General features: G+C 41.8%; 1 protein-coding gene across 1 annotated transcript in view; it reads right to left on the bottom strand.

The window, feature by feature from the left end:
* grip2b (glutamate receptor interacting protein 2b) overlaps positions 1-13246 on the bottom strand; it is a 455064-nt gene that overhangs the window by 105447 nt on the left and 336371 nt on the right. The window contains exon 9 of the mRNA XM_060909766.1: positions 12371-12540. Coding sequence (XP_060765749.1) covers positions 12371-12540 — 170 coding nt within the window. The remainder of the gene's footprint in view (positions 1-12370; positions 12541-13246) is intronic.

Below are 13246 nucleotides of genomic sequence, written 5' to 3'. Positions count from 1 at the left end.
AGGCCTTAGAAAACTTGTTAGGCTACATGGGATCATGAGCTCCACTAAGGCTACGTTCACACTGCAGGCTGAAGTGACTCAAATCCGATCTTTTCGCCCATATGTGACCTGTATCCGATCTTTTATTGACAATATGAACGACACAGATCCGATTTTTTCAAATCTGACCCAGGCCGTTTGGATATGTGGTCCTAATTCCGATTCCTATCCGATCTTTTCATATGCGACTTCAGTCTGAACCGCCAGGTCGCATTCATCCGACTTGCACGTCATCAACAAGCCACAAACGTCACTATTCTGCGCTGAAGTAGGCGGCGGGTCTCTCAAAAAAAGTTACAACAACATGGCGCATGACCACGGGCACAGATAGAGGGTGGGACTCGTCCCACCCAGATTTAAATTCACCTCGTTCGGTCCCCCCCACTTATAGGGAGGAAAAAACGTCTATGCTGTCTTTCTTTGCATAAGGCAAACCTCACGGAAAAATCAAAAGACTAATTACCATTCGGTTTATTGAGGTGCACAGCAGTGTATACATAGTTGCAACAACTCACATAAAACAAAACAAAGGCTGATATTCGGTTGGTTGAGCTGCGCAGACTGCACAGGTTGCGAGCTCGAGCTTGGTTGCTATGGTTACTAACAACAAGTCTGACAGGCATATCGGGGTTGGGGTTGGTTTGCTGGCAGCTTTGTCCCCCGCAGTTTTTTGTCCCCCCCAGTTCAAAAAACGTATCTGCGCCCCTGCGCATGACATCAATGCGAGGGACGCTTCGGGCTGTGAAGGTTCTGAATCTTCTCAATGGAAGGACACACAGGTTAGGGAGCTGATTTCCATTTGGGGGGATACAGCTATTCAAGCTAGATTGGATGGGTCATACCGCAACCGGGTGGTTTTACTTCTGTAAACACTGGCCATGCTCACTGCATGTGACGTCGTCGTATCCTGCAATGCGCATGCGGAACACTTTTAGGTCGCTTTTCGTTCATACTGAGGATCACATACAAGTCGCATATATTTGTTAATGTGAACGACCTCACAAAAAAATCGGATTTCACAAAAAAATCGGAATTGAGCATTAAGCCTTGCAGTGTGAACGTAGCGTATATATCAGGACATTTGAAATCAAAATCTGGCTGCCTCTGCCAGGAAACTAAAACTGGGTCGTCACTGAATGTGCCAGCAGGACAATGATCTGAAGCATATGTCCAAATCAACACAAAAATGGTTCACTGAGCACAGAACCAACCTTCTGCCCTGGCCATCTCAGTCCCCTGACCTGAACACCATTGAAAACCTGTGGGCTGAGCTGAAGTGGAGAGAGCACAAGAGAGGGTCGAGGACTCCGGATGATCTGGCGAGATTATGTAAAGAGGAATGGGCTCAGACGCCCTGCTCTGTATCTCCAACCTTATAAAATGCTATCAGAGAAGACTCAGTGCTGTTTTACTGGCAAACGGAGGTTGTACAACAAGTAAAACAGCTATTTTTTTTAAAATGTTTTCAGAGCGTTATCACAGTCTGTTTCCCAGGGCACCAATTAATTAGGTATAGAGTAAAGCTGCATTTGGGCAGCACGGTGATGTAGTGGTTAGCACTGCCGCCTCACAACAAGAAGGTTCTGGGTTCGGGCCCAGTGGCCAACAGCGGCCTTTCTGCATGGAGTTTGCATGTTCTGCATGGGGATGCTCTGGTTTCCCCCACAGTCCAAAGACATGCAGGTTAGGCTAATTGGTGGCTCCAAATTAACCGTAGGTGTGAATGTGAGTGTGAATGGTTGTTTGTCTCTATGTGTCAGCCCTGCGATGATCTGGTGACTTGCCCAGGGTGTACCCCACCTTTTGCCCATAGTCAGCTGGGATAGGCTCCAGCTTGCCCGCAACCCTGCACAGGATAAGTGGTTATGGATAATGGATGGATGGTAAAGCTGCATTTGAAGAATATCTGATTTGTTAATTAATGTAAAATGAATGGCTAGATACCGATGTTACTTTATTTGCTTCATAAATTATAATACTTCAAGGCTTTGGCCCTTTACATAATTGACATGAATTAATAATTTTCAAATCACCATTGAAGGTTGATGGATTGAGCAGTTAGCAGTATGACAGGCATTTGCTGTCATTTTTAGCCTCTTTTTCAGTCAGGGAAAAATATAAGAAGCTTTAAAACATCCTAAGCTGGGGTCTGCGCATTAAGTCATTTACTGACATCTGCAGTCCTCCAACATAGTACAACATTTAAGTATGACTAATCTGCACATATTCTTGCTGAACTTTCAAGTAAAGAACAGACATTAGGAAGCAGGTAGCATTTCCTATCACTCAGAAACTATATAAAACTGGGAAACCTAATAATTTTCAAGCACTGTTCATAAAATCCAAGCTTCATACAGCTTAAGCTAAGCTTGTCTTCCTAAAGAAACTTGGTTTTGATGTGAGAGCAGGCATGCCTACGTGACTCTTTGGAGCTTAAATTCAGTAAGGAGATTACCATATTGGCTTTAAAAGCCATGTCAAATTATTTGACTAGGTTGTAGACAGTGAATTCAAGCTAGCTCTAAAAAAACCAAACATTTCACAACCTCCCCCCCCCGTGAAAAACATTCAACTTCCCAGTCATTACACATTTTCACACTTTTCATCCTAAGATATAGTAATGAGAAATGTGATTAAATTCTCAAGAGGTGAAGGCCAGTATATTAAACTATACTTTTTTCCCCCCCATCATCTCTGCTGGTAACATCAAAGCAAGCTTCACTCCTGGACTTCAATTCGTCATTAAAGTCTCACTGGGGTCCATGATGCACACTTTCTAATACAAGTTTCCCATTTCTTCACTCTTGCATGCGTTTTGTGCTTGCGGGAAACTGACCCACATATTGTTGCTGTGAAGAATCAGCAGCATGAATCACACCATGGAAGAAGCATCGACATGCATGAATGCTTACATTTCTGCCCAAAAAAAAAAAAAAAGACCAATGGAACTGGGGGGCAGAGGTGTTGTAATTTCGATAACTTTTCCTGCTAAGCAATGCAGGACATTCTTCAGAGAAAAGGCATTCTTTTTGGGTGAGGTTTTTCCTACTGACTCAGACAAAATCAAAGACAAAGAAGCATCCATGATGCATTGCTGGCTCTCAGATTATTTATTGGACCTGAGTAGGATGAATGTGTGTGGCATAGATATACTCCTCCCAAGATAGGAACAGGATGAAGAACAAGAACGAACAACCAACACAGGAAACTCTTCCCTTTTTTCTTCTCGCAAATTTGTCAAAGTCCAGCTCTTTCACAAGCAAATCATCAAGGTCCAGCTATTTAACAAATTTCAAATCAACAGCTAATAGTGAAAATGTATTGAGTCTTTTAATCCAATCCGTTAGGGAAAATGAATGTTTTATGGCTTTTTTCTTCCCTTTTTAAGTTTCTTTATATTGCCCCACTTAATACTACTACTACTACTACTACTACTACTAATAATAATAATAATAATAATAATAATACACTTAACTTATATAGCACCTTTCTCACACCCAAGGTCGCTTTACAATTACAAAAAAAAAAAAAAAAAAAGGTCATCAAAAAAGGGTCAGGATGTAATTCCTGTGGGGTAGCTACCCACAGTCCCATCAAAAGGTATGTCCCAAACCTCCTGCACAGCTGCCATGATGCCACGGGGCAACATTGCTCAGAACATCACACTAAGCACAGAAGCACCATTGCTTCACAACCCCAATGTTACTGCTAGACAACCCCAATGTTAAAAGAGCAACAAGCTCACTGTAAGTCCATAGTGAGGAGCACAGGCGTCACCTATGGTGGAACAAGGCCTGAAGGGAACCGATGCCCAAAACTGGGACCAAAGCTACACCACAATCAGTGGACAAAACAAAGACCAAACATCAAACCATGCAAATCACAAAAAGAAAAAAAAATAGCCTCAATGAGGCTGTAGCTCATACCGGCTAAGATGACCATAAAATCGTAAATATGACCGGTGGCGCCACCATCTTGACAATTTTTATACACACCCACCTAAGGAACATTCTATGCGAGTTTGATCGAAATCTGATCAATCCTGTAGGAGGAGTAGTGATTTTCATAAATTGTGGACAACCAATGACGACAGACAGATGACATGTGATCGTGCATCATCTAAGCTCATCTGGCCTCGGCCGGGTGGGCTAAAAATAAAAAAAATAAAAATAAAAAGCTCCGGTGAGAAGCAGCAGCCAAAATGCGCAAAGCATACTCTCAACCGGAAACTTAGTGTGGGTTCATGGTTATCCATGTTTATTTCCACCCATTACTTGGTTGTTTACGAATTTTGACCCCCACATCAATAACATTTCCAAAAGATTTTAGAGTCTGTGACTTTTCATTCATTGGCCAATGAGCTATTTACTTGCTGATGTTGATAGGTGTTGAGTTGAGCTGCATTTGACTCGAAATCGCAACTTGCAATTTCCCACCTCCAATCAGGAAAAGCCAAAGAAAACACCTGAATTTCAACTTGAAAAACAACTTGAAATTCAGACTTGTCAACTCAAGGTAGTTTTTTTCACTATGAGTGAAGTGTACGAAATAACATCAAATCAAAATGGCTGTTCAGAGCATCAGGCTTGCTTTTTTTTTTAAGTTTTGGCCAGGCACTGCCTGAACTGATAATCACATCATCAGTTTTTCTTTGGCTAATCAGACACAAAGTACACCACCACTCTTACCAGAGCAGTTGGGAGTTAGGTGCCTTGCTCAATGGCACTTCATCCAGTCCTCCTGGTCCAGGGAATCAAACCAGTGACATTTTGGTCCCAAAGCTTTTTCTCTAACCATTAGGCCATGGCTTCCCCAGAAGTAACAATCAGAAATAAACAAGACAGAGAGTCATCTATGGGGCGTCACGGTGGTGTAGTGGTTAGCACTGTCACCTCACAGCAAGAAGGTCCGGGTTCGAGCCCCGTGGCCGGCGAGGGCCTTTCTGTGTGGAGTTTGCATGTTCTCCCCGTGCCCATGTGGGTTTCCTCTGGGTGCTCCAGTTCCCCCACAGTCCAAAGACATGCAGGTTAGGTTAACTGGTGACAATAAATTGACCATAGGTGTGAATGGTTGTCTGTGTCTATGTGTCAGCCCTGTGATGACTTGGCGACTTGTCCAGGGTGTACCCCGCCTTTCGCCCGTAGTCAGCTGGGATAGGCTCCAGCTTGCCTGCGACCCTGTAGAACAGGATAAAGCGGCTAGAGATAATGAGATGAGAGTCATCTATATCCCCCGCCCTGTATACCAACTATATACCAAGTTTCAAGATATTATTTGTCACGTTTTTCAAGTTCTGCTTCAGGAAACCAACCCTACCTCTTTACACTGACCTCAGCAGCCCATAGCATAAGTACACCGGACCTTGGCCCAGATGAGCTAAAAATTAAAATTTCTCACATTTCTTAGTATCAAAAGGCACATATACATTACTTAATCAACACATATACCAACTTTCAAGACCATACCACTCATAGTTTTCATGTTCTGCTCCGGAAACAAAACCTCCCCCTAAGACCCCCTACCTGAGAAACTAAGTCTGAAATTGTTTCCATGGAAACATGAAAAATGAAAATTTCTCAAATTTCTTAATATGAAAAGGCACATCTACATCACCTTGTTAACATGTATACCAAGTTTCAAATCCATATAATGAATAGTTTTGGATATACAGTATGCTCCGGAAATGAACATTGCTCTTAGAAACTAAGGCAAAATCTATTTTTTATGTAAAAATTTGAAAAATACTTTTTGTCAAAATTCCAGAATAGCAAAAGGCACCAGATCACATGTTGCTTGATATGTAAAGTTTCATGAAGATATCTTCAGTAGTTTTAAAGATATGGTCCGGAAACGAAAACGTGACCGGACGGACAGACAGCAGGACGGACGGACAGACCCCGTTTCTATATCCCCCGCCAAACTTCATTTGGGTGGGGAATAACAAAGTAGCACTTCTTACCTTTAAATGAGTTATGGTGTATATACTTTATAAGTATTTACTTTAGATCAATCATCATACAGACATATTTGATTGTTAAATCTACAACACTGACTAAGTAGATCACTGTATGAGGAAGAAAATATGCATTACTCATCACAATTAGCTGGCTAGATTGCTGCTAACAAAAGATGAACATTGAGATGTCCATGTTTGCTTTTTTCCCCACTTTGTATAACAAATGACCTGGCTGAAAATGACCTGCAATTTACCACTTCTGAGGTAAGTTGAATGCAGCGTTAGCTTAATGCCCAACCAGTCTAATTGTTCACTTCAAAAGTATGCTCTCTTAAGGCCCCTAGTGGCCAGGGCTCCTGGACCTGTACCCGGTATGTCCAAGTCAGTAATCAAAACTGGCTGTTTTGTACTGTATGTAACATTAACACATAGCTAGCCAGGTGGGTAACCACAAACAAATTAGCTCTCATTTGTCACACATAGATGCAAGTAGGATTTTATAAGTGAAGTGTTTATTTCAGCATTATGATTAATATTTACATATTGATCATTCATTCATTTTCAGTGACCTTTTTTTTCTGGTCAGGTCAGGGTTGCACTGGATATGGAGCCTGTTGCAGGAACACTGTGCATGATGTGGGAATATACCCTTGATGTGACGCCAGTCCATCACAAAGCACCATACACATACTTTCACGCCTAGGGGGCAATTTAGCACATGCACCTACTGCAGGGGTGTCCAAAGCCGAGCTCCAGAGGCAAATGCAGCCTGCAGACAGATGTTAAAGTCAAACAACCCCCCCCCCCCCCCCCAAAAAAAAAAAAAAAACATTTGCCGATCACGGGAAATGCCCTGATGTGCCTCAGTGCATGTTTAAATTAAAAATAAAGCTTTATAACAATACTTTTAAAATGGATAAAGTTATGATATTGCGAAAAATAGGCTTACCCGGCCACACCCATTTGCACTGAAACTGGAGATCCATCTGGGACATTGCTAGTATACCGTTTCCCTTCGTAACTCAGAGCCATCAAATAAAGGCTTGTAATTCTAAAAAAATCCCCAGGTGCCACTGCTCTCTCTCTCTCTCTCTCTGCATGTTTGCTGATTGGGCTTATTTTTACACCTCGACACTCAGGCATCTTGAGAGTTGTTCACAACAATTTAGAAGCGATGTATTCACTACGTCTCAGCTTCGGTAAGTCATGTGGCAAGTAAGTGATGTCACAATCTCAGATTCTCTCGTGTAATTTGTACTCAGAGCGCAATATCTGAACCTCAGAGAGAGAGAGAGAGAGAGAGAGAGATGGCAGTGCCCAGTGACATTGTTTTTCTTTTAAAATAAAATCTGTATACAGGTACAAATATAAACAAGTGAACACTCAAACGTGTCTTGTATGGGTATTATCTGTCAGTATAAAGAAGTTTATTTTTTAGGTTTAACCAGTCTTTGGCTTTTTTCTGAGAATGCATGATAGGTGGGCTGTCAGTCAACACACTGCAATTTTTAATTTCACCTGAAGGTGGCAGCAGACTGTTAACACCTCATCTCATCTCATCTCTAGCCGCTTTATCCTGTTCTACAGGGTCGCAGGCAAGCTGGAGCCTATCCCAACTGACTACGGGCGAAAGGCGGGGTACACCCTGGACAAGTCGCCAGGTCATCACAGGGCTGACACATAGACACAGACAACCATTCACATTCACACCTACGGTCAATTTAGAGTCACCAGTTAACCTAACCTGCATGTCTTTGGACTGTGGGGGAAACCGGAGCACCCAGAGGAAACCCACGCGGACACGGGGAGAACATGCAAACTCCGCACAGAAAGGCCCTCGCCGGCCACGGGGCTCAAACCCGGACCTTCTTGCTGTGAGGTTACAGTGCTAACCACTACACCACCGTGCCGCCGACTGTTAACACAGTTAGCTAAAATGCAAGCGAAGTGAGCTTTTTTCCTTTGACTACATTTACAGAATGATATTTCGTCATGACTACAAACAAAATGCGCAAAGCTAACAATGAGAAGCTGCAATTTCAAAAAAGCTGGAAACAATAATACTTTTTCATCGAGAGCCATGGCAAATGCGTAGTCAAGAGACTGTTATGGGAATTAACAAATTTAATATCATGAGACATTATGAAACAAATCATGGGAAATGCAAAAGAAAAATATTCAGAAGATGAGAGGGCAGAGAAGTATGTAAATATTTCATATTTTGCATAATTCATAAAGAGTATTTTGGTGATTGGCCTTTGGGTATTTTGATGTTGTCTAATCTGGTCCTCTTTGAAAAAAGTTTGGACACCCCGACCTACTGGCATGTTTTTAGGAGGAAACCCACATGGATATGAGGAGCACTTTTGAAATTCCACACAGGTAGTAACTCAAGCTCAAGATCAAACCAGGAACCCTGGAGCTGTAAGGCAGCACCTACCCACTGCACCATGGAGCCTCCCTCATTTCCATATTATCACAGCGACTTTGAGAAGTTACGAACTGAGCTCCAATGTAGCACCCTCTCTTTTTTTTTTGGTTTTATGTTAAGTACGAAAAGTGAAGATAGCCATGTAAAAATCTTTTTTACCATAAAAAAAGCAAAGCAGGCTGTTATACCTCTCTGACGTGTGCCATTTAACATCTGTTCATCAAATGTAGCCACATTAAAAGGGGCCACTGTAACCCCACAGACCTGATTTGAGTTCAGTCTCTTTCTGTGGGATTCCGGGTATAAATGGGTCTCCATAATTAAATCTAACCTCCACGCAAAAGCTCCAAGGGCTGTATTAAGCAGAAAGAGGCGCTAATTAAAAGAGATGACGGCAGTTGAGATGACAGAGTGGGATAGCTGTATGCATGTGTGTGCTCCTTCTTCCAGTGTCCTCATTTAGATCCTATCCACGTACTCCAGTGAGATTAGCATTTAAAATGCATCATATAAAAATTAGTATGATGTCCTATTTTACAACAATCACTAATGTACAACATTTATTACAATAAGTGATTGCTCAACAAATTACGAAGTCACCACACTGCTTATGAAATCACAAGTCTAGCTTTATGGATTACAATCATAACCAAATTAAGAAACCATTGAAGAAATAAAATACACTTTATCTGGTCTGTTAGAGTATGCCAGGGTATGGGGTGGTCAGACCACATATTTTAAATGGGAAAATGAAATATATCTTTATATTGGTGCACTTTAATATAATGCAACTTACTTCATTTCCATCAAAATATCATTTTATACACAAAAGATGATACTAATAAAATACAGCTCAAATTAATAAGTCCAACTTCATTGTGTGAAATGGCAATAATATTATACATATCTGCCAACATTGGAGCTCATTTATAAAACAGGACATGACTGGATTAAATTGTAAATTGTTCATAGGAGGATTTATCCAAGAAACTCTGTACTCATGAAAATCTTGTAATTTTAGAAAAACGTTCATATCCTACTCACGCTCCAGAGTGTGAGGAAATTTAAGTATAAGAAGACTTAATCAGGTGGTGTAGTGGTTAGCGCTGTCGCCTCACTCAAGAAGGTCCTGGGTTCGAGCCCAGTGGCTGACAGGGGCCTTTCTGTGCGGAGTTTGCATGTTCTCCCCATGTCTGCGTGGGTTTCCACCGGATGCTCCGGTTTCCCCCACAGTCCAAAGACATGCAGGTTAGGTTAACTGGTGGCTCTAAATTGACCGTAGGTGTGAATGTGAGTGTGAATGGTTGTTTGTCTCTATGTGTCAACCCTGTGATGATCTGGAGACTTGCCCAGGGTGTACCCCTCCTCTCGCCCATAGTCAGCTGGTATAGGCTCCAGCTTGCCCGCAACCCTGCACAGGATAAGCGGCTACAGATAATGGATGGATGGAAGACTTAGTCATGGAAACGCCAAGTCATTTGACTTCAAATCATATAATTTGCATGGATTATTGCACTTTTATATATGGACTATACTGTATTCTATGTAATATAATACTATAATATAAATTGTATACAACCCAAATTCAAAATAATTTAGGAAGCTGTGTAAAACGTGAATAAAATCAAAATGTGAAGATTTGCAAATCACAGAAACACAATATTTCATTAAAAATATTACAAAGGCAACGTATCAAATGTTGAAACTGATATTTATTTATTGCCTGCAAAATATATGCTCATTTTGAATTCAATGTCAACAACATGTTTCAGAAAAGTTAAGACTGGGCGACAATCGACTGGAAAAATTGTGTAATGTCAAAAAAAATAACGGTTAATTGGCAACAGGTCAGTAACATGATTGGGTATAAAAAGAGCATCCCAGAGAGGCGGAGTCTCTCAGAAATAAAGATGTGGAGGGGTTCACCGCTCTGTGAAAGACTGCATGGGCAAACAGTGCAACAATTTAAGAATAACGTTCCTCAATGTAAAATTGCAAAGAATTTGGGGATCACATCATCTATGGTACATAATATCATTAAAAGGTTCAGAGAATCTGGAGAAATCTCTGTGTGCAAGAGACAAGGCTGAAAACTGGCATTGGATGCATGTGATCTTCAGGCCCTCAGGTGACACGGCATTAAAAGTAGACGTGTGTCTATAGAGTGCTCCGAGATGATGCTAAAAATAGTAACACTGCGGTCCGCGCGGCCATCTTGGAAGTCACTCGCTCCAGAGCGCTCATAGAGTACACATCATAGAGTACACATTCACCGATTCGTTTCCGCGTTAGAGGGCTTAGAAGCTTGGATTTTTTAAGAATTTAGACATCTGAAGTGATGGAGCACTACTGTGAAAGTTTGGATAAGCAGGCACGGGAGCGTTATGCTGAGAAGGTACGTTTCATTGGGAATGTAGATCCATACACTGTTAGTGAGAAGGAATGGAAAGCTGACCCCAGCTTGTTGCCGCATGTGACATACATCGATCTTGTGAACTATCTAGTGTTTCACCCAAGTCCATTTTGTGAACTAAAGGATTTCCAGAACTACAAGAGTATGGAAGCATACGATAGATTTGTGTCCAGTTGGGTCCGCGATGTGTCGGTGTTATAACTATTATAATTATTATCAATTATTTTAGTCAGTGAATAAAATGTAGGCCTAGTATATAACTTGTACTAACAGCATGTGTACATAAACATTACTAGGCCTAGATCATAAATGCCATTTGATGCAACAATGCACTGCAGTAGACATAAGCTACCTAATGTGACAAATATATCCATTAATCATTGCTGAAAGTACATAGAAAAGATAATAGTTTGTATCACATTTATTTTAGTAACTATGAAATTCAAGACAATTTAACCTACCTGTCACAAAGTGATCAGAACAAATCCGGATACAGTCAAGTTGTCCTAAATTTGATCGGTTAATGGCAGCCAGCTACTGTCGTCTCCTCCGCTCGCTTTTCTCCTGTGCTGCAATTCCCTGGTTAGTCACGACTTTAGGGAGTCTGTGGAAGCTTTTGCCACCCTTTTCCCCCGGCTACTACAGCCAACAATGACACACGTATTCAGCATTGTCACCCCTTTTTGCTTCGCTGAACAACAACAATGCACTGACACAGCAACCTTTGACTTCCAATATGGCCGCCACTGGGCTCGCGCTGACCTCGAAGCACTCTATAGTGGAAATCACTGTATGGGCTCAAGAACACTTTAGAAAACCACCATCTGTGCAAACAGTTCATGACTGCATCCACAAATGCAAGTTAAAACCAGAGATAAACAATATCCAGAAACACCTCCACCTTCACTGGGCCCGAACTCTTTTACAATGGACTGCCATGAAGTGGAAAATTGTCCTGTGGTCTGAGAAATTGAAATTTCGCCAACCGAAATTGTACATCAGGCAAGAATGGGACAACATTTCATTTTCAAAACTACAGCAACTGGTCTCCTCAGTTCCCAAACGTTTACAGAGTGATGTTCAAAGGACAGAGGTAAACATGCCCCTGTCCCAGCTTTTTTGGAATGTGCTGCTGGCATCAAGTTCAAAATGAGCATATATTTTTCAAAAAATAATAACATCTCAGTTTCAATATTTTATGTTCTCTTTGTACTATTTTCAAAGGAATAGAGGGTTTCTATGATTTTCAAATCATCGCATTCTGTTTTACATGGATAGAAGCATTGTCATCAAACTGTATTAGAGAAAGATATGATCTGGACTGAAGCAGGGAAAGGGGAGGAGAAGGGTGGATGTGGAATGTGTCACAGTAGGTCATTGTGAATATGGAGCAAAGTGACAAGAAACAAGACGTGCTTTAAAAAAAAACACACACACACATTCAGTGCCTGCGTTTTACTTTCAGTTATTACAAAACTCCTGAGGAGGCACAAGATCAACCCATGCTTTTCTGAGCCTGACGCTCACTCACCAGTGTCCTGAACTTTGCTGGTCAATCGCATTTGATGAGCAGGAAGGATCTCCAGCTTGGCCACATCTGAGGTGCTGGCTAACAGCTGAGTGGCCTCCAGCACGGTGCAGTGCTCTGTACTTGTGCCATCGATGGTGAGGATGTGATCACCTACATGTAAAGCTCCTGATCTGTAAAAATGCAGAAAAAATTGTATGTCAATAAAGAAAACAGCATATTACATAGACAATTTTCAGATAAAAACAATAAAAGCTGCTGGATTTTGCTACAAAATTAAGAAGCAAGTGTGACAGTCAAAGTGTCCAGAAGAACTGTGGCTGGTTCTGCAACATCTCATCTCATTATCTCTAGCCGCTTTATCCCGTTCTACAGGGTCGCAGGCAAGCTGGACCCTATCCCAGCTGACTACGGGCGAAAGGCAGGGTACACCCTGGACAAGTCGCCAGGTCATCACAGGGCTGACACATAGACAACCATTCACACTCACATTCACATCTACGGTCAATTTAGAGTCACCAGTTAACCTAACCTGCATGTTTTTGGACTGTGGGGGAAACCGGAGCACCCAGAGGAAACCCACACAGACACAGGGAGAACATGCAAACTCCGCACAGAAAGGCCCTCGTCGACTACGGGGCTCGAACCCGGACCTTCTTGCTGTGAGGCGACAGCGCTAACCACTACACCACCGTGCCGCCAAAGGGTCGTCTCACACCAAATATTTACTGTGTTTCATTTTGTTTCATCATGAAAACAGAACTCCCGTATCAACCTTCACTTGAGCCACAGGCAATGCCAAATGGCATTGTTTTGGTCAATGGAATGCCTCTTAGGAGTTCTGAGAGTTTCATCTACTTAGGCAATACAGTTACCAAC

The sequence above is a fragment of the Neoarius graeffei genome, chromosome 26 (assembly GCF_027579695.1).
Source record: "Neoarius graeffei isolate fNeoGra1 chromosome 26, fNeoGra1.pri, whole genome shotgun sequence".
Lineage (NCBI taxonomy): Eukaryota > Metazoa > Chordata > Actinopteri > Siluriformes > Ariidae > Neoarius > Neoarius graeffei.
Note: the sequence above shows the minus strand (reverse complement) of the source record. Positions and strands in the feature narration are given on the sequence as shown.